The 23497-nt window shown below is 39.3% G+C and overlaps 1 protein-coding gene across 1 annotated transcript in view; it reads right to left on the bottom strand.

Moving 5' to 3' along the window:
• LOC126419386 (zinc finger protein 37-like) overlaps positions 1 to 23497 on the bottom strand; it is a 152137-nt gene that overhangs the window by 118597 nt on the left and 10043 nt on the right. Inside the window, exons 2-3 of the mRNA XM_050086577.1 lie at positions 18931 to 19080; positions 4450 to 4587 (exon numbers count right to left, since the gene is read on the bottom strand). Of these exons, the coding sequence (XP_049942534.1) occupies positions 4450 to 4587; positions 18931 to 19080 (288 nt within the window). The remainder of the gene's footprint in view (positions 1 to 4449; positions 4588 to 18930; positions 19081 to 23497) is intronic.

The following is a 23497-nucleotide window of genomic DNA, read 5'->3' as shown; positions in this document are numbered from 1 at the left end:
AGCTGACAAAGTGTGAATCTGGCACTGTCAAATACAAGACAGTGAGAACTTGTGTCACGCAGCATTTTTTGTGACTATATATTTCTTGCTTAGCACTCACAGTCTGGTATTTATTATTCTAGTTATTGGTTAGTGCAAGACTTGGTTCTCATTTTAAGGTCCGCCAAGTTTAACTCACATTCTGGTATGGCCATTTCAAGTTCAACAACAACAACAACAACAACAACAACAACAACAAAGCCCCTCTCTTAATCATATATTGAGACCCCTGCAACAGAACACTGCTAATTAGTTGGCCCCAAGCACAGGCCTTATCCTTCTATAAGGAGGCTAGCAGAAGCAGTTCACAAAATTACCATCCAGTATCACTGACATCCACCTACTGTAAAGTCAAAAATGAGCAGAGGAAAAATTTGTTGATTTTTACCATACCCGGTGTGGTCGGTTCATGACAAACCCAGTGCTGTTGGTTCACAACAAACTCTGAAAATTTTTTTTTGCAAATTTGGAGCCATTTTCATTATTAAATCTCAGTCCGTTGCATGTTAATTCAACTAATATGACAATAAAAACAATTTTTGACAATATTATGTTGGACAGATAAAAAAGCACCAGCAGAATATGTACATGAAAGAAAGTTATAATTATGCAAGCTTTCAGAGCCAGTGGCTCCTCCTCCTGGCAGAAGGGTTGAAGAGTAAGGAAGTGAGGTGAAGGGAAAGGGCTGGAGAGGTCTAGAAAAAGGGGTAGATTTTGGAAAAGTCACACAGTACCGCAGGTCAGGGGAGCCTTATCAGATGGAAAAACAGATTGTTGGGAATGCACTGGACGAGATTTGAAAACCTGAGGGCTTAAAGATGGAAGACAGATTACTGCTAATGCATCAAGCATGAGTTAATAAAAGTGAAAAGCTAGACAGGAAAGAAAATGAAAGATCGAAAGATGAAGAAAACTGAAATGGAGTGAAGGAAGTACTAGTTACTGTGAAGAAATGCTGAGGTGAAAGAAATGAATGTAAATTACAGCCAGGTGGGTGGCAAGAACCAAGGACATGTTGGAGCAGAGTTTTGAAAAACTGGTGTGTGTGTGTGTGTGTGTGTGTGTGTGTGTGTGTGTGTTGGGGGGGGGGGGGAAGCACCCAGATGGCACATGTGATGAAACAGGGTCCGAGGTCACGACTGTCATATCGTAGAGCATGCTCTGCAACAGGATATTGGGTGTTACCAGTATGCTCCTTCTACCTATACCCATTCATCCTAACTAATAACTTGATGGTAGTCATGCCGATGCAAAAGGCTGAACAGTGTTTACATAACAGCTGGTATAAGACGTGTCATTTCACAGGTGGCTCTCCCCTTGGCAGTATATATTTTGCCAGTTACAGGACTGGTATAGGTGGTGGTAGAAGGGCTAGTCTTGCAGTGGGAATGGTCACAGGGGTTGGAACCATAGGGTAGGGAGATGGGTGCAGAAGACGTGTAGGGTCTCCCTACCCTGTATCTCCTCTCCCTACCCTATGGCTCCTACCCCTGTGACCCTCCTCACTGCAAGACATGCCCTATGCACTCTCCTACCACCATCTATACCAGCCCTGCAACTAGCAAAACATATACTATCTGAGAGAGAGCCATCTGTGAAACAACACATCATATCGGCTGTTATGTTAACACTGTTCAGCCTTTTGCATCAGCATGACTATCACCACATTATTAGTTAGGATGAATGAGCATAAGCAGAAGGTGTATACTGGCAACACACAATATCCCGTTGCAGAGTATGCTCTACAACAGTAATGACCTCAGTGCCGGTTTCACCACAGGCGACAGCTGGATTCTTCCACCACACACCAGTTTCTCACAGCTCCGCAGCTGGGAACTAGCTCTACAACATGTCCTTGGTCTTTGCAACCCACCTGGCCTTAATTTACGTTAATTTCTTCCATCTCAGCATTTCTTCACAGTAACTACTCCTTTCTTCACTCTGTTTGTTTTCTACATCTTTCATTTCCTACCTGCCTATTTTTTGCCATCCAACTCTCACTTAGCTTTTCACTCTTCGCAACTCGTGCATGATATTTTAACAGTAATCTCTGTCTTACATATTACTCTGCCTTCCACTTTTAAGCTCTCAGGTTTTCAAATATCATACAGTGCAGTCCCCAACAATCAAGTCTTTCCTTCTGATCCCATCCAGTAAGTCTCCCCTGACCCGTGGTTCCAGGAGACTTTTCTGAAATCTATCCCTTTTCCTAGACCTATCCAGTTCTTTTCCTTCACCCCTCTTCCTTCCCCTTTAAACTTCTGCTGGATAAAGGCCACCAACTCTGAAAGCTTGCATTATTATACCCTTCTTTTATGTGTGTTCTGCTCCCGCTCTGTGAATAGATTCTTGATCTATCTAATTACATAATGGTAACTGAACTGTCATTTAAGGGTTGTATGAGAATCTGAGTCTTAAGAGGACTACAAGTCAAAATGCAGTTTTAAAATTCAATAAGTGTCAGCTACAAATATTAGTAAACTGACATCCTCATCCTCAGATTTAAAACCTTTTTATATGGCAAAATTACAAAGTTCACATTATTTCACTAAGGATGTTAATTTTGCATTATTTTTTGTTTTATAATTTCTGTGAAACTTTCCTGTCCCTAGTCTTAGAATATATTCTGAGATAAAACAATGACCTGTCCGAAAAAAATTATTCCTCCCATCAAAACATCATCTTGTAAGCACAGCAATTAGGTGGATGTGTAATTTTTGCCTTCTGAGAAACATCTGACTCACTACCACAACAACGCTTATTAACAGAAGTATCATAATATGGTGAAATGAAATTTGTGAATGGACTGAATGTTTCTTGGTAGAGATGATGCAGCACAGTATTTTGAATTAAGAACTACCGACAGATGTAACTTCAAGTGTGCTCCTGGGGAGTATGTTGGATCCTTGCTGCTCATACTGTGTATTAACTACCTGACAGACAAGATTAAAAGCAACCTCACACTTTTTGCAGATAATGCAATTATCTATAAATGAAGAGCTATCTGAAAAAAACTTGCACAAATGTTCAAAGCTTGATAATATCTGAAAGTGGTGAAAAGACTGGTAACTTGCTTATAATGCCTAAAAACGTAGAACAGTGTGCTTTGCAAAATATAGAAACACAGAATCTAGGGATGATTATAATATCAATGAGCCTCAATTGGAATCCATCAAATCTTAAGAATACCAAGTCTAACAATTTGTGGATACACTAAATGGAATGATCATGTAGGCTCACTTGTAACTAAAACAGGTGGCAGACTTTGATCCTTAGTACGATACTGGAGAAAACACAGACAGTCTATGTATGAAATTAATTACAAAATACTTGTGCAACCCATCATAGCATATTCCTCAAGTGTTTGGGATCCATAACAAATAGGACTGATTACATCACATTCTAAACTGGCAGCTGGTTGAAGACACACATCAATTATTTCACACAACACAAAAGCTTACTTACAAAGTTTGAAGGACCAGTATTAAGTGAGGAATCTAGGGATTCATCACACACCCTTACATATTTCTCCTGTAGGGACTACTATGACAAGGTTAGGCTAATTACAGTGCACACAGATTTTTAAGCAGTAATTCTTCTCACACTCCATATGCATGGGAAATTGGAAGAAACCATAATAAGAAGTAAATAGGTAATAACTTCTTTCATGAACTTCACAGTGATTTCTTGTGTGATTTAGTTGACTGAGTTGTTGATTCTACATTAACTTCAGCAAATAGACTAACTTCAACAGCAGTCACCTGAAGATGGCCACAAATATCACTGCCAACAATCTGTGCAGAATCAACAACTCTGCCTGTGCCAGTTCTATCAAGAATAACATCGATTATGAATTCACATGGAAGCCTTTCATAATAGGAACCGCAGCCTTTATAAAATCTTTTGCACATGATAAATACCACTTATGGTTGTCAATGTTTTTATTAGTTGTGAATGCATTTTCAGCTGTTTGGCATTTTCAAGCATTCATACAAGTTATGGCATGTGCTGGCAGTATTACAAGCAAGTAAAGTTGGGTGGACCGTATTTTGTGGTCATGCAAATAAACAACTGTTACCAACAGAATTATTATTATTTTGTGGGGGTGTGGGAGGGGGAGAAGAATGAGAGAGGCCACACGAAGTCACTTTTGCTGCTCCATTTGGCAGATTGAACACACATGCAACCACTGGAAGGCACCTAACTATAGGTTCCATGTTTGTTAAAAATCACATTCTTAGACTCCCATATTAGAAGCAACACCTAAATAAACAAAATACATTAAACAGTATCATTTGTAATAGTAGTTTTCCTGGATTGTATAACCAATTCATCCAATAAAGCATCATGAAATAAAAACAGGGCCTAAAAGCAAACAGTGTTGTAACACCGAGTGGTAAGGAAACCAACCTGTTGCAAGGCAGAAGGGAAGAAATTGCCACTGTTAACACTGGGTGCCTGAACAGTACCAGATGAAGTAACAGCAGGAACTTGCGCAAACTTCTGTGGTCCAGCACTGCTCAACAGCAGAGGTGTGACAGAACGTGCCTGCAAAAACAGAAAGAAATTTCAGACAACAAGTCTGCATGTGTAACAAACTACAACACACAAATGGCTTTGTGGATGAAGATCTACCCTGCAATAAAGTGAATACTGTATTATAATAGCTTAAAATAACAGTTTTCGAATAAGAGATAGGTATCAAAGAGAGAAATAGAAAGAATCTAAGAGAGTAACAGACTATTCAGAATTATTAAAAATGACAAATCTCATGCACGGCAAACAAAAGAGTAGAGTCAATGTTAAGAGCAGGTCAGTTCACGTAACTGTAAAATCTAAAGCTGTTTTGAGGTCAGAGACCATCATAAAGAAGAGTTACAGTCAAAGACAAACCAAAGTCATAGAAAAAAGGAAGGAAAGACTAAAACAGAGAAAAATTAATATATTACCCACAAAAGGGATTTACGGAGAGAATGTTGAAAAAAGATTAATATGACTCAAGTTGTTATAAACTATCCATACAGATCCATAGTTTCATTCCATTCGTTTAGAAATCTAAGTGTGCCATTTATATGAAAGGAGAAAATGAAAGAATTTCTGCAATCTAATAAGTAACATTGGTGCTTTCAATAGTTGTTCCACAATGAACAAGCATTCTCCACAGGCTCGATTGGAAAAAAAGATTAAAAATTAATATTAGGTATATTTTGTAGCAATGGTATGATGGGGTGAATAGCATCAAAGAGCTGCACATCAATTCAAGACTTCTAACAACTGATGATAATTTTAATGAGCATTGCTTTTTTTCTAAAATCATCAACCAATGGAGAGAAAGATTTCCTGAAAGATTAAGTTGTAACAGTGTGATGTGATTATGGAACTACAGTAGTACAGGGTGAGCACAAAGTCTTGCGCTGATTATAAAAATTTATAACAGGATAACCGTTCGACATAATAAGTTACATTTGATGCCATTACATAAGTTAGTGTTACTAGTTGTTTTTTAAGACCACTTACGTTAGTAAACCTCAATGTGTGCTCCCTTGGTAGCTCGGAGAATATCGAGGCGGTATTCCAGTTCCCACCAGGTGTTTTGTAACATGTGTTCTGTCACAGTACCCACAGCATCTTGTATCCTAGCCTTCCGTTCGTCGACATCAGCAACTGGTGTGATGAAGACTCTGTCCTTGATATAGCCCCAAAAGTCAAGGGGCATAATGTCTGGAGAGTGGGGTGACCAGGGTGTTTAACCGTTCCTTCCAAACCACCGATCTGGACATTACTCCCCTCTCCTGACATTACGCCCCTTGACTATTATTTCTGGGGCTATGTCAAGGACAGAGTCTTCTTCACACTAGTTGCTAACATCTACAAACTTAACACTAGGATGGATACAAGCTGCTGTGGGTACTGTGACAGAACACGTTACGAAACACGTGGCGGGAACTGGAATACTGCCTCGACATTCTCCGAGCTACCAACGGATCACCCGTTGAGATTTACTAACGTAAAAAAAAAAAAAAGGGCTAGTAACACTAACCAATGTAACGGCATCAAATGTAAATTTTTATGTCAAACAGTTATTCTGTTATAAATTTTTATAACAAAATGACTCGGTATGAAACTCATATCATACCCTAACTAATAGTTCCTACATTTGCCACTAGTCATGGTCAAATTTTACAATATTTGTAAACAAATGCAACAAAATAGCTCAGCCTTTCATAGACATTACTGACTGCCAGTTACCTATAACAGTTAAGGTTATCTTTTTTAACATAAAAGTATGAGTACGACAGTTAACGTTCTACTGACAAGTTGCAAGTGTAATGACCTCTTGCACTGCTGGCCTGTAGGTGGTAGTAAATACTTTTATACATATGGACCAGGAGTAGTTTCAGCCAGCATGCAATGTGAAATAAACTAAAACTGACTACTGCAGTACTGCAACCAATACTTAACAGAAATTATTTTTGAAAAGTATGAAATGTATCACAACTAATGTGGAACATTCTGAATAGTAGCTGATGTCATTAATTTTTCATTTCTCATTTTTTCATTTTATTATTATTTGTTTGTGTTCTGTGTAAATGTCATATGATCACAGATTGTCATTACATAAACACAACATATTAACACAAGATGATCAGAGTATTAAAAAAATTAATAGTATGAAATCCCAAAATGAGTATAACAATGAAAATAATAATATTAAAGCATAAGAACTTACTTCATTTTTCTGATTCAGATTTTCTTCATTTTTCCTACTCAGATTTTGTTTTTTGATGGCAGTTATAGTGGTCAAAACACTTTATCTTGCCATCAATATCTAATTCTACTTCTTTTAATGATAATAATAACAGCATTCATCTGATAGGCACAAATAAATTCAGAGCAGATTTATTTTAAATTTTGTATCATCTTCTTCATGAATTAACTGTACTGTCCCGAAAATATTACCAACCTAAAATGTATCAAGCATTTACAGACATTGTATCAGTAGAATAACCCAGTCTTAGGTTCAATCATAAAGGTCTTTATTCCAATGGAGGAACAATTTTTTCTTAATAAGTGATGTAGAGTATATTTTCTTTCCTTTCAGTTGGATAAGAAAGCTACAGTGTCAACACTGATCACTTGCTGTAATCGATACATGAGGTCTGTGGAAGATTTAATCCTTAAAGGCAGGGAGGTAGGCAAAAAGCCAGATAGCTGGCTAAACATGTATGTTCAACAGAAGATAATTGGAAACTGTATCTTTATATGAGCCTGCAAAATAACATTTACTTTTCTCGTTAAAATTTACATATGACTTTCTAATGTACAGAGGCTCTTCCAAAGAGCCACACAGACCAAATTATGAAGCACTTACTGGCATGTAATAAACATGTTCAAAGCCACAAAGTTTATAGGATTTTAGTATTACAAAAAACAATTTTCACTTATTCTCTGTCAGCATGCCAACGTGGGAAGAGTTACAAATTCAAGTATAGTCGAGCTTGATACATGTGTGAAGATGCCACTGATACACAGATCACAAGATCCATTGTTGTGGTGGAAAGAAAATCATGTGTTGTTTGCCACACTGTTTGAAATAATGAAACGACGTCTTTGTATTATGGCCACATCTGTTCCATGTGAGCATATATTTTCAAAGAAGGGGCAAACAATAACAGACAGATGATCCCATCTTTCAAGCAAAAAAGTATCAAAAATGAAATTTCTAAACTACAACTTAGAATAGGAACACAGATCTACTCAGAAATGAACAGTAAAATTTCAACTGATTTTGTTCTTCTCTGGACAATGTGCACTGAATTTGTATTTGACTGTATTTTGTTTAGTCCACTAAATCCTACATGTAGCTACCATACAAGAATATTTTTCAGATTTGTTGCATACAGAAGACATGTTTTTGCTCACCATTCAGTGAGTAACTTTTTTGAGTATGTTATTTATTTATGTGTTTGAGAATAATTATCTGATTTATGTATGTATATGTTTGTGTGTTTATTTTTGTAAATGTGTTATGTTTGGTTATTACACTATACGCATCTTGATACTTGTGTATCATAAATAATTCTCAGGCAAAATCAACAATGGTACTTTCATACTTTTGTTTTTGGCGTTCAGATACTGTGATAAAAATTGCATTTCAACAGCACCTTAACCTCATCTCTGATTTCCTGGGGAAGTTTATAAAGAAATGATAATACAACTGCTTGCCATGTATACCTGAGAGAACTCCATATATCTGTACCTCAAACTAACTTCTTTAGCAAGAACTGTAAGTGGTGCATAGCCAGGCCTGCCATGATATAGGTACCACAAAGGCATTACACTGTATGAATTGTTTCAAATTTTAGTCTGGATTTTATACTTTGGGGAAACGTACTGATCTCCGCATTTCAGTTACCATGATATGTTTTAACATGTTTTCCAGCTCTATCAAGTGAACATATTATGAGATTTATTCAGCTAACTTGTGAATTTTTGATGAAAAACTGCCATACTTGACCATTGCGCTATATGCTCCAGCCTGTTATGGTAATTTTTTGATATGTGTGCATCAGTCACTTTGCATCCTGCTCTGTGTGACAAACAATGGAAAATTTAACTGTGAGTAAGAAAAGTGTGAATGGCACACCCATAAATGTTAATTCAGTGCCTTGCTTTCCAGAATGTTACTCAATGAATTCTATCTCATGATATGCCTTTTCAAGAGCACATACAGATTATCACTCATAAAACTTGTCAAAATTATGGAACATGTTTGGAAAAATCTCTTATGTCAAACATATGAAGTATTTCCTCGGCCAATTGGAAAGCATGAAAGTCACGACACTGAAGCAGTGCATTTGCTATAGGAAATACGGAACTGCAGACACACCTAAATGAAAGTTTCCTACTTTCTGCAATATGATTGGTGCTCTTGCACCTCATTTGTGTTTTTATGACAATGTTTATACAGCAGACACTCAAACTGATATATGTAATGTGAAGACCTATACTATTACAAAACACAAACTGTTTCACTGTTTTGAAACATTACAGTGTTCTGTTTCATTTGTTTCGAAACAGTTGTGTGTTTCAGTTTGCCCATCTCTAGTGTGTTGAAAAGTAATCGAACTCAAACGTATACAAGCACCTCAGCCCCTCCCCCCCCCCCCCCCCAACCCCACTCCTTATCTCCTTTACACACACACACACACACACACACACACACACACACACACACACACAAACGTACTTTACTAATTAAGAAATTTACCTGGGTACTGCTATAATATATGTACTTGAATATTTTTAAAATTAGAAATGGAAAATGAAAACAATGCCATTTTTGTAACCATAATCCAATTAGCATAAAGGAAATGCCCTTGTTACTTCTGACTTATGACCACATGGAAAACATCAGACAGGTGCTGGAAACTGTAATAAGATGGTGATGGAAGCTAACACAATCAAAAATTGGGTCGACAGAAGCGTCCGATCCAACGCGTCGGCTTTGACCCGTGGCATAAGGGTGTTGTCGTGTGTGACGTCATGACGGCGCGGAGTTTGGTTTGAGTGTGGCTGTCTCCAGTTCTGTTTTATCTTATTTTATTTACTTTTCTGATCTGTTCGTTCTATCTCATGAGGTTTTTTTTAAATTTAAAAACACTTATTACTTATTTTAATTATCTGTTTCCTCGAATTTCTGTTTTAGTTTATTATATTTATCTTTCTGATCTGTTCGTTCTATCCCGTGAGATTTTTTTTTTTAAAAGACAAAAAACACTAATCAGCTACTGAAGCATCTTTATCTTCTATGGGTTGCAGGGGTTACGACCCCTGGGGAAGTGGGTGGGTATTCATGCATGGCCGTCTTCACTTACACATTGTAGCTACGCAAGGCGTCTAAATTTGTTTATATTTAGTTTGCCCCCCACCCAAAACACCCCATTTCCCACGCTTGTCCCATTAGTGTCATTAGGCTTCTTGTGGAAAGTGTGTGTGTTTGTTTCCGCCATATTTGCGACGTCATGGGTCAAAGCAGACGGGTGGGATCGGACGCTTCCGTATTTCCCAAAAATTTGGTGTTCATTCATTTCAATAGTGCACCCTAAGAGTACAGTGCTTTAAAAGGCATGATCCTTTGGAGATGGTACGCCATTGCTCTCCTTTGACCTTAGAACTCACTAACAAAGCTAGTTATGGAAAGTAACTAGATAAAAGAAATTAACACAATCACCTGACAGGGAATTAAAATGAAATGTAACAAGCAGTGAAAGAGTATTTTCAGCAAAGACACAGTATGACAAAGAATGTTCATATTTGCTACTATTTTTCTCATATGTATGATAAATCCAGGTAAAATGGAAAGGAGATTCGTGTAACCTTAACTGTTCATGTACCAATCCATTTTCATTCAACAGCTAACAAAGACTAACTGTAAAGAGTATCACCCAAGTGGCCATCACCTGCTTCACCACATAAAGGTTATTTAATTCACCTGAAACAAACTTGTGTGTACCACTGAGCACATTTAGCTGCCCAGTACTGTTATCCTTGTGGTCACCGAAATTGAATTTTCTTCAATTAAATGACACATTAGGAGCCTTAGTAGGACAAGTTCTATTTACATGGCTGTATATTTCTTGTAAGTTCAACTATTAATTCTACATTCGTTTTTCTGTGAGACTAATGGACCAGCATAGCAGTTCACATTTATGTAACCTACCAGAAAATTGTCATATTAAAGACAAATGGGCTGAAAAACCAGGTTAAGTATTTATTACCCTCCCATATTAGTTTCACTGTACTCAATATCATTAAAACTATATTTCCTTTTGAACAAATACTTCAGCATTTGGAACAGATCTGAGCTATAATATATTCATTAGCTGCTATGCCACTGGTGTAATTTCACTGTATCATGCTAGATACAAAATGAATGACATCAAATACTCTTCCCACACTAATCATCTACACACTATGACACACATGTTGAGGCTTCTGATACCTCAAAACATACCTTCTCAACTAAGTCACCTTTTGCTTATTATGAGTGTATGCATTTGTGGACTATACAAAAAAAGTCTTGTCTTATCAATGCGAAGTTGACAACGGGGATAATGTAAGAATCAGAGCATTGTCATGTGAAATAGTTTTCACATGTCAGTAGATGCCTGAATTTGGCAAAATTGGGGAGAGCAAAGAGGGTTGCATTTCTGCACCAGACCTGAAAAGAGGGCTCACTCGCTCCCTCCCTCTCACAATCACCATCAAATCCTGCAAATTGTAGTGGAATAAGTATATCAATTAAATGGACAAAAATGAACAAAATGGGTGAAAATGAATGAAATGGGCGAATGAATGAAACGAATGGGTCGTCAGAGACAGCTCATAAGCTCAGATTTGGGAAAGAAATTGGCCTTTCAAATGAATCATCCCAGGACACGTCAAACTACTGAGAGAAGTGTCACAGAAAATCTAAATATGGATGGTCAGACAGCAATTTGAAGTGTTGGCTTCCCAAACATGATTCCAGAGTCTTATCCCAGGTCTGCATGATTCAGCATAAAGGCAGCATGGCTTGTTCTACTTCTGTCTCAGGTGTGGGGGCACTGAACAACATTTTCTTTTATTCGTGGGAAGCTAGTAAGAGGGATGGGTAATCTTATAAATAAATGAATAATTGTGTTCAGGGCATTTATAGAAAAATGAATAATCGTGAGATTATGTGCTTTTGGGACACATGAAGAAATTAAGAGTATTACTGTTACTATTTCATATTTTCAAACAAACATGTTACGTGGCATCACTGACAAAACTTTACAGATCGGACTACACACTTGATACACACACTTTATGATACACACTGCTAGTGAAAACATCGGTAACTGAAGGTGACAAGGGGAATCATACATGGTAAGTCTAAGAAATTTATCAAAGTTATGTAGTCAGCAGCATTTGCCACATCTTTTGCAACAGTTCTTAAAAAATCTCATCAAAAACAGTGCCCTGACTAAAATTTGGACTTCAGTGTGTGGTTAGTGAACCTACAGCAACGTAACTAGTATGAGTGTTTCAAAAACTGAAATAATTAAATTATTTATAATTTTAAATAATTACATTTCAACAAACAATAAAAATGTATACGATTGTCAGCAAGCACCAAATTACGATAGTCTTAACATAATATATATACACACAAAAATCAAGAGAGCTGGATAAAAATACTAGTTTTCTTCCATTTACATGCAGCTGACTGACACATAAAAAAAAAAAGAAGAGGAGGGAAGGAGCCAGCAATTTGAATCGGTCACCTACAGACTTTTAAAAGAGTCCTGATACCTCACAAAATGTTGAACTCCGTGATCCACTCAGTCAACTACCTCATCAAATAGAGGGCAAGTCTCTAGCAAACTCCTTTAATGCCCTCTGTCAGCATATGAACAACATTCAGTTAATATGTGGTGCACTGATACAGTGACACAAATTGTGGTGCATTCAGCAGACTTTTTACAACACAGTAAGAAGCTATGTGTCAATGGGCTCTGCACTATACAAAGGTGACATAAAATAAACTTGTTTCATCTGAGTGATGGGATGGAAGTGTACTACAGCCAGGTGATTTCCAGCCACTTTCTCTCCCTTATACTAGCGACGGCCCTCTCTATCTTACCCAGTTACTTAACTGACTGTACGCAGGCCTTGAATGATCACAAGCCTATATGAAAGCTGCATCCGCAATCCCATTCCTTCAAAGTCCGGAGTGCCCCAGAACACAACAGAGTGACACCTTCTAGCTCTTGCTTCAATAGAGAGAACAAGGTGGCCTGGATAATCTGAAAAAGATTTCCTGCTCAGTAAATTCTCTGGATGGACTCCAGAACACTGGAAGTTGGAGCATGTGAGGGAAGTTTTCATACGGGCACATCTCACCTCTTGAGAGCCACGACGATTATATATAGCTTAGCACTGAAGCCACTCCGTTAATCCTTAAGACTCTCTGGAAACATTCAACTAGAGCTATTCCTTAGAGTCATCTAAGTAAACCACTGCCACCAGAAGGGTCAGGTTGTCTAGGGTCGAATGATACTTCCTGAACTTACATGGGAACTGGATAAGGTGTTCCTTGAGATCATATATAGTTCAAAAAACGATATATACTAGATTTCTGTCCTGTACCAGGTCATGAAGTTAAAGAGAAAAAAAGTATCATCATTCGTTGTGGCAGAGATAGATGTGAATCTACCTTTAACAAAGATCATCCTGATTGATTACCAAAACTTTGAAGCAGGTATGGACCAATTAATGGAATTCAGAAACTCTTGCTATGATCTTTCTCTGCTATCTCTAATTATGTGCTTTTTTTTTCTTCATTACCTGAAAGATCACCAAAGTCTCTCTTGGTGTTCTGGTCCAGTGCTTCTGCAGTCACCCATTGTCTCTGAATGCTGACTCACATTTGTTATTCCATTGTAGAAGTGAAGTATTAATGTCTCAGAGGCATAGTAGATCACATTTGTGACGTGGTCCACTCAAGTCTTGACCTGAAATCCATAGCTTGATCTCAGCTTCAAGATACAAATGTCTTGTGATTCAATGAGTTTCTTGAGGACTTCACCCTCTAGTCAGGTTTTATCCAAATCCGAAAACATATTATGTAAAATGAAATCCCCAAGAAGTACCCATGATGGGAGGAGTTACTTATTACATATTATTGTTGTTGTGGTCTTCAGTCCTGGGACTGGTTTGATGCAGCTCTCCATGCTACTCTATCCTGTGCAAGCTTCTTCATCTCCCAGTACCTACTGCAACCTACATCCTGCTGAATCTGCTTAGTGTATTCATCTCTTGGTCTCCCTCTATGATTTTTACCCTCCACGCTGCCCTCCAATACTAAATTGGTGATCCCTCGATGTCTCAGAACACGTCCTACCAACCGATCTCTTCGTCTGGTCAAGTTGTGCCACAAACTTCTCTTCTCCCCAATCCTATTCAATACCTCCTCATTAGTTATATGATCTACCCATCTAATCTTCAGCATTCTTCTGTAGCACCACATTTCGAAAGCTTCTATTCTCTTCTTGTCTAAACTATTTATCATCCACGTTTCACTTCCATACATGGTTACGCTCCATACAAATACTTTCAGAAACGACTTCCTGGCACTTAAATCTATACTCAAGAGTCTATTTATTGAGAGGCCAATGAGGTGAAAATGCTATGTATATGGTGATTATCAGTGAAATATGAATGACAATTGCTGTTGCCTTCGAGCTAGCCATGAATGGAACGGGTGACATGTGGCATGCATTACTCATGAATAACACCATCCTATTCTTGGCTCTATTGCCATTAAGATTTTCTTGCTCATGGAGAGAATAGGCTCTTAACACAGAAATCATTACAGCTTTCCAAGTGTCTCCTGCAGACAGAAGCATAGAGGTTTTTCCAGTGCTATCAGTTTGAGATCCTTCATGAAAGTTCTAAACTCACTAAAGTGCCTCTGATCAGTTGAGGTTTTCATTCTCCTCCTCATTTTGTCTGCTATGATGATGTGCAAAAGATGGTGTGAAAAATGGTAGTTGGGCTTTTTGGTTTTTCCAGCATGAGATCAATATTGAAGCCACTGCCTTCACCACTGTATTGTAGCAGTGTTCAGTGAATCAGTCTGTTTAATTTGATTTACTTGGTTTTCTCCAGTTTCTGGTTTTTCTCTTTCCTTGGAGGTGGTGATATTTGTGTGAACAAGTTTGTTGACAGTTTACATTATTGAGATTGAATGTTTGGAAAATCTGTTGCCTTTGAAGCATAACTTTTCAGAGAAAGTTTTCCCTTTGCAGCTGCAGCTGCAACTGCAAGAACATGTACTCAGGGCCAATTCTGAAGTCCAAATTTCAGTCAAGGCACTGTTTATGATGAGATTTTTTAAGAACTGTTGCAAAAGATGTGGCAAATGCTGCTGACTACATAACTTTGATGAATTTCTTAGCCTTACCATATGATTCCCCTTGTCACCTTCAGTTACCGATGTTTTCACGTCTCAGCTTAACACGGCAATCCCTACTTCAGCATAGGATGATCAACTGAACAATTTACACACTTTGGTGGAGATGTATATGATATACGAGATTCCTGCACCTTTGTTCCATGATGGCACAAAAAGTTTCCCCGCTGCAGCAAACATACAACAAATGATCACAGTTTTGGTAATTAAAACATAATGTAGTGTCTGATATAGAGGGTCTGACACTGAGTCACATAAACTCAGTTTTAATAAAGTATGGAAATGTGGGAGAGCAGATGTTCCAAGTAAATGCAATTTTTTTCCTAGCGATCCACTTACTTTCTCGGTTATGTTCTTCACTTCTGTGGTACCTACATTTTCCCATTCACATTTTTTTTCAGGTCAGCTTTCACTGTATTGTGGCAGATAACTGCCTCCTTCCTGAAATTAACAATGCTATACATTTCATTTGATTTTAAATAATCAAATATTTTTAGTGCCTAAAAACAGTATGACACTTCTGATAGCTCTATCTCCAACTGTAGCATGCTATTTTGAAGTAGTCTGAATCCTTTCAAAGACGAAACAATTGCTTACAAACCTTTGCTACTTTGGGAAAAATTTGGAGGGAAAATGTCCATCCAGACAGAGCTCTGTTTATCTGAATCAGCCCCATGGACTATGATGCTTCAACAGCTGCCCACTAGCGACAGCCGCCTAAAAGCATGCAGAAGGCTTTGAGGTTTGTTTTTTATGTAAGTTTTTACCAACCTTGTGATCCGAAGCAGATAAACTGAGAGTCATGCTCATGTCAACTGTTATGTCTCATATATTTTCTGCATTATGATATCTCTCATGATATGGTTTGCAGGAGGGAAGGAAAAATTTTGTACAATCATGTATCTTAACTTTTATCTCTTGTTATCAATAAATCTCTGACTGCCAAAGAATGACTTTTTTTCAAATTCCTGTGAGTCTAAGGGATTCAGGATGACTTCTTACTTGTGTGCATCTCCACACCTCCTGTAGTTTCTACTTCTGTACTGGTAAGTAGAGAGACCTCTGGTGTTGCAAATATTGTTTGTATAACACCATATAATTAACAATGTATGTGTTGTTGTTGTGGTCTTCAGTCCTGAGACTGGTTTGACGCAGCTCTCCATACTACTCTATCCTGTGCAAGCTTCTTCATCTCCCAGTACCTACTGCAACCTACATCCTTCTGAATCTGCTTAGTGTATTGATCTCTTGGTCTCCCTCTACGATTTTTACCCTCCACGCTGCCCTCCAATGCTAAATTTGTGATCACTTGATGCCTCAAAACATGTCCTACCAACCGATCCCTTCTTCTACTCAAGTTGTGCCACAAACTTCTCTTCTCCCCAATCCTATTCAATACCTCCTCATTAGTTACGTGATTTACCCAGCTTATCTTCAGCGTTCTTCTGTAGCACCACATTTCGAAAGCTTCTATTCTCTTCTTGTCCAAACTGGTTATCGTCCATGTTTCACATCCACACATGGCTACACTCCATACAAATTCTTTCAGAAACGACTTCCTGACACTTAAATCTATACTCGATGTTAACAAATTTCTCGTCTTCAGAAACGATTTCCTTGCCATTGCCAGCCTACATTTTATATCCTCTCTACTTCGACCATCATCAGTTATTTTACTTCCTAAATAGCAAAACTCCTTTACTACTTTAAGTGTCTCATTTCCTAATCTAATCCCCTCAGCATCACCCGATTTAATTTGACTACATTCCATTATCCTCGTTTTGCTTTTGTTGATGTTCATCTTATATCCTCCTTTCAAGACACTGTCCATTCCGGTCAACTGCTCTTCCAAGTCCTTTGCTGTCTCTGACAGAATTACAATGTCATCGGCGAACCTCAAAGTTTTTACTTCTTCTCCATGAATTTTAATACCTACTCCGAATTTTTCTTTTGTTTCCTTTACTGCTTGCTCAATATACAGATTGAATAACATCGGGGAGAGGCTACAACCCTGTCTCACTCCTTTCCCAACCACTGCTCCCCTTTCATGCCCCTCGACTCTTATAACCGCCATCTGGTTTCTGTACAAATTGTAAATAGCCTTTCGCTCCTTGTATTTTACCCCATGCCACCTTCAGAATTTGAAAGAGAGTATTCCTGTTAACGTTGTCAAAAGCTTCCGCTAAGTCTACAAATGCTAGAAACGTAGGTTTGCCTTTTCTTAATCTTTCTTCTAAGATAAGTCGTAAGGTTAGTATTGCCTCACGTGTTCCAACATTTCTACGAAATCCAAACTGATCTTCCCCGAGGTCCGCTTCTACCAGTTCTTCCATTCGTCTGTAAAGAATTCGGGTTAGTATTTTGCAGCTGTGACTTATTAAACTGATAGTTTGGTAATTTTCACATCTGTTAACACCTGCTTTCTTTGGGATTGGAATTATTATATTCTTCTTGAAGTCTGTGGGTATTTCGCCTGTCTCATACATCTTGCTCACCAGATGGTAGAGTTTTGTCATGACTGGCTCTCCCAAGGCCATCAGTAGTTCTAATGGAATGTTGTCTACTCCCGAGGCCTTGTTTCGACTCAGGTCTTTCAGTGCTCTGTCAAACTCTTCACGCAGTATCTTATCTCCCATTTCATCTTCATCTACATCCTCTTCCATTTCCATAATATTGTCCTCAAGTACATCGCCCTTGTATAAACCCTCTATATACTCCTTCCACCTTTCTGCCTTCCCTTCTTTGTATAGAACTGGGTTGCCATCTGAGCTCTTGATATTCGTACAAGTGGTTCTCTTCTCTCCAAAGGTCTCTTTAATTTTCCTGTAGGCAGTATCTATCTTACCCCTAGTGAGACAAGTCTCTACATCCTTACATTTGTCCTCTAGCCATCCCTCCTTAGCCATTTTGCACTTCCTGTCGATCTCATTTTTGAGACGTTTATATTCCTTTTTGCCTGCTTCATTTACTGCATTTTTATATTTTCTCCTTTCATCAATTAAATTCAATATTTCTTCTGTTACCCAAGGATTTCTATTAGCCCTCGTCTTTTTACCTACTTGATCCTCTGCTGCCTTCACTACTTCATCCCTCAGAGCTACCCATTCTTCTTCTACTGTATTTCTTTCCCCCATTCCTGTCAACTGTTCCCTTATGCTCTCCCTGAAACTCTCTACAACCTCTGGTTCTTTCAGTTTATCCAGGTCCCATCTCCTTAAATTCCCACCTTTTTGCAGTTTCTTCAGTTTCCATCTGCAGTTCATAACCAATAGATTGTGGTCAGAATCCAGATCTTCCCCTGGAAATGTCTTACAATTTAAAACCTGGTTCCTAAATCTCTGTCTTACCATTATATAATCTATCTGATACCTTTTAGTATCTCCAGGATTCTTCCAGGTATGTGCCAAAGCTATTTTATCATATGACGTGTAATGTTTTAGCTAGTCAGCAGGAGTGAACTACGATATCTTCTGAAAACTGAATATAATGTAACAGGACAGATAAAAAAACTACTCACCAAGCAGTGGCAGGAGAGCACACATATAAAGGTATTGAAATTTGCAAGCTTTCAGAACCTGTGGCTCCTCCTTCTGGCAGAAGGGAAAGTTGATTATTTTCAATGACATGATGGAATGTGTTACACTAAATACTATATTCATGCTGTTTTTAAATTACAAATATTTTTAGTAGATAAGTGTGGAATGTATAGCAGGTGTGAGTGCTGAAACCAGTCTACTACACACTGCACTGAATCATAATACTTCACATTCAGACAATGAAACTAAGATCTCTTCAACAGTACCTTTTTTCCATTTCATCGCCAAAAGCATAGCCAATATAAGAATAATTTACATACTTATCTGACACAATTAGAAACTGCTGCTACTAACCAGTGAAACATTTCCAGGGAAAACAGTCTTAAGTGCAGGAGGACCAGCCGTTGGGTTAGGAGGTAGAAGTGCAGCTGCTCCCAAGCATGGTGTTTGAACTTCAGCAGGTACAAATTTTGTGATGAAGATTGGTGTTCCAGGTGTAAGACCCTGAAATTTAATTTGTTTATTAAAATTTAAAACAAAATTAACTCAGTTGTGAAAAAAAGTACTTTTAACAGTTGTGCATCCTTGATGATGAATTTTTAACAACTCTTAACAGAAAACTGATCCAGGCATGACAGATATTCCATCTTCGCACCAATAACTCTTTTTCAATCAAGGTATGTATAGTACTGACAGGACTTCTCCAAGAGGTAAAATGGTATGAAATGGAAATATAACAGTTACATTTGTTGCACTATAAAAACCTCTAGTGATTTAACCACAAACCCCACCCCCTCCTCTCCCTTCACATTTCATGGCCCCATCTTGAGCCAAGCTACAAGGTCACGAAACAAGTTACTACATTCATAGTTAAAAAACAAAAATTCAAAATGAGATTTATAGTTTCATATAGTTCCTAGTATTACTGTATAGTGAAAAATTAAGTGAAAGAACTACTGCACAGAATAAAAGGAGTGTGCCAATTCAAAATCTCCCATCTTAGGCTTGAATATCTCAGGTTTAAGGTCACTTTAACTGTGTTCCAATTGCTGTTATGTTGCATTTGTCAGATCACTCCAAAGCACAAAGAATGTCTTTGAAAGACACTCAAAAACGTGTTGGAAAGGCACCTTGGATGCCTCTCACAATATGCAACCAAACATAGCGCCCCCCCCCCCCTCCCAACACAAAGTTCTTTCCCAGCAGCTTGTTTTGCAGGAGTGTTTAACAATTCTCAATTACATTTTTAATCATGTTGAATATAAAAACTATTTGATGATATGTAGTCCATCAGCAAAGATCTGATTTACAAAGTGCATGGTGAATTTAGTTATGGATTAAAAAGGAAAATTTACTTGAGAAAACAACAAGATGAAATTGGTGGCCAGTACCTACACCTAGGACGTAACATTTTTAAAACTGCCCGCCCTGGGATCTGAACGACCAGTCCCTTTTTAAATTTACCCAACTTATCCTACTTTCCTCAGCTCTGAAAGCCTTGATGGTTTTGTGTACATTCAACATCCGCTTATCACTAGTACTAAAAATTTTACCTCCTGAGAGTAAGTATTGGTCAGTAAATTTGTAACTCTCTTACATTTATGGATCTGGTAAACAATTATTTTGAGATTATAATAATGACATAACAAACTTACTGTATGATGTAACAATACGAGGGAAGGAAAGTTGTTACTCACCATATAGCGTAGATGCTGAGTCGTGATAGGCAAAATAAAATATTCACACAATCATAGCTTTCGGTTATTAAGGCCTTTGTCAGCAGTACACACACACACACACACACACACACACACACACACACACACACACGCAAGCAAGCAAGCGTAACTTGCACACACGTCTGCAGTCTGAGAGAGCTGAAACTACACTGCGAGCAGCAGCACCAGTGCATTATGGGAGTGGCGACTGGGTGGGGGTAAGGAGGAGGCTGGGGCAGGGAGGGGGAGGGATAGTATGGTAGGAGTGGTGGACAGTGAAGTGTTGCAGTTTAGACGGAGAGCAGGAAAGAAGGTGCGGGATGGGTGGGGGCGGGGGCTAAGTACCAGAAAGAAGAGAAATAAAAATAAATTAAAAGACTGGCTGTGGCGGTGAAATGACGGACATAATTCTACTTTCGTATGTATTTTTTTGCACTTTTGCCCCACCATGGATCTTTGCTCTTTCTATCTGCATCTATACAGAAAAGTTTCCTTATCCCTATTCAGATCCCAGTCCCACATACTGTTCCTGCGTTGTTACTTGACTCATGAAATCCCACCCTAATAGCCTTACCATCAAATTACCTATTTCTGGTTGCCACCCCTCATTCACAATGACCTCCACCTGTTCAGATTCCGCCAATCCTTAGTCCTTGGCAACACAGTCCTGCAAAACCATATCAACCAAGCCCAATCCTCCTTGAAGTACCTTCTCTCCATCTGCAAAATTCACCTGCTATGTAATCCCAAATTCCTGGAACCCATAACACACAATGAACCTCTTGCCCTACAGGAACTTGAGCAACATGCACAACGCAACCTCAAAAAGCGCTCCATCCTGCTCAATTCCTACTCCCGCATCGGAGTACAACTGTCCATCACTTCTACAACCACCTCCAGCCCTCCCCCATGTCCCCTCATAGCTGACAAACTCTGTCTCGCAGACCTACTACACTTATCCTACCCTCCAAAACTCACTCCCACAGAACTCAAAACCTAAACAGACACACAACACAGTCTTGAACCTTTCTTCCAGAACCCTTAGTCCCTCAGAAATATCAGCCCTTTCCAAAGGCCTCACCTTTTGCCCCACTCCCAAATTCAACCATGCAGGATTAATTAAAGATGTTCTCCCCGTCCCAACAGTGGAAACACTTTTTGCCACCAACTCGACCAATCGGACTCAACCAAATGACCAATATTGAACCTTGCCTTGAACCTTGCCTAACTGACTTCACTCCTCCATCCAACTGTGATGCACCCCCACTGCCTCCAAACCACACCCTGTTAACTTTCCAGAATTTCTTATCCTCGAACCTTGCTTCACCATCATTCCCCAAATCCCTCAACATACATACTTACCTTACATCTGCAGCAAGAACTGCAGTCCACCATCTAAAAACTGATCCCAATCTTATAATCCTACCTGCAGGCAAAGGCTCCACCACCATAGTTTTGAACTGCAAGGATTACGTAGCAGGACTCCATCAGATGTCAGATACTTTCACCTACAAACCATGCCACAGTGATCCCATTCCAGCAATCCAGCAGGATCTCCAGTTACTACTCAAATCCTAAGGCCCATCCCAGAACCTCTCCCCAGAGTCCATCTCTCTACTTACCCCTACCACTCCCCACACTCCCACCTTCTACATGCTTCCTAAAGTCCATAAACCCAACCACCCAGGACGCCCCATTGTGGGCGGTTACTGTGCCCCTACTGAGAGAATCACTTCTGTCATAGACATAGACCAACACCTTCAACCTATTACCCAGAACCTATCCTCCTATATAAAAGATACCAACAATTTCCTCAACCGACTCTCACAAGTTCCTTTCCCTTTACCACACAGTGCCCTGCTCGTCACTACTGATGCCACCTCCCTGTACAGTAACATTCCTAATGCCCATGGCCTTACTGCTATCGAACACTACCTTTCCAGACGCCCTATGGATTACAAACCGACAACCTCCTTCCTAGTCTCCATGATCAACCATATCCTCACCCACAATTACTTCTCCTTTTAAGGCATTACCTACAAACAAATCCGCAGTACGGCTATGGGCAGCCGCATGGCACCACCCTATGCTAACCTATTCATGGGCCATCAAGAGCAATCCTTCCTAAAAACCCAGAATCCTAAACCCGTCACCCAGTTCAGATTCACTGATGACATCTACGCTATCTGGATTAAAGGTGAGGACACCTTTTTCACATTCCTCCAGAACCTCGAACAACTTCTCTCCAATTTGCTTCACCTGGTCCTACTCAACCCAACAAACCACCTTCCTAGAGGTTGACCTCCTCCTCAGAGATGGCTACATCAGTACCTCCATCCATAACAAACCTACTAACCACCAGTAATACCCCCACTTCGACAGCTGCCACCCGTTTCATACCAAGAAGTCCCTTCCATACAGCCTAGCCACCCATGGTCATCGCATCTGCAGTGACGAGCAGTCCCTCTCAAAATATACCAAGGGTCTAACTGAAGCCTTCACTGACCGTAATTAACCTCCCGTCCTTGTACAAAAACAAATCTCCCGTGCCTTATCTTTCCAGTCTCCCACCACCTCCCAAAGTCCCACAGTCCGGCCACAGAGGAGCATTCCCCTCGTAACTCAGTACCATCCGAGACTGGAGCAACTGAATTACATTCTCCGCCAGGGTTTCAATTACCTCTCGTCGTGCCCTGAGATGATTTAGTGTCCTACCCACTATCCTTCCCCCCCCCCCCCCCCTTCCATGGTATTCCGCTGTCCACCGAACCTACACAATATACTCCTCCATCCTTACACAACCCCTGCTCCCTATCCCTTACCTAATGGCTCATACCCCTGTAATAGACCTAGATGCAACACCTGTCCCATACATCCTCCTACCACCACCTACTCCTTCCGGTCACTAACATCACCTATCCCATCAAGGGCAGGGCTACCTGTGAAACCAGTCATGTGATTTACAAGCTAAGCTGCAACAACTGTGCTGCATTCAATGTAGGCACGACAACCAACAAGCTGTCTGTCCGCATGTACGGCCACCAACAAACTGTGGCCAAAAAACAAGTGGATCACCTTGTAGCTGAACACACTGCCAAACATGATACCCCTCATCTCAATGACTGCATCACAGCCTGTGCCGTATGGATTCTTTCCACCAACACCAGCTTATCTGAATTGCGCAGGTGGGAACTTTCCCTGCA

The sequence above is a fragment of the Schistocerca serialis genome, chromosome 1, assembly GCF_023864345.2.
Source record: "Schistocerca serialis cubense isolate TAMUIC-IGC-003099 chromosome 1, iqSchSeri2.2, whole genome shotgun sequence".
Lineage (NCBI taxonomy): Eukaryota > Metazoa > Arthropoda > Insecta > Orthoptera > Acrididae > Schistocerca > Schistocerca serialis.
Note: the sequence above shows the minus strand (reverse complement) of the source record. Positions and strands in the feature narration are given on the sequence as shown.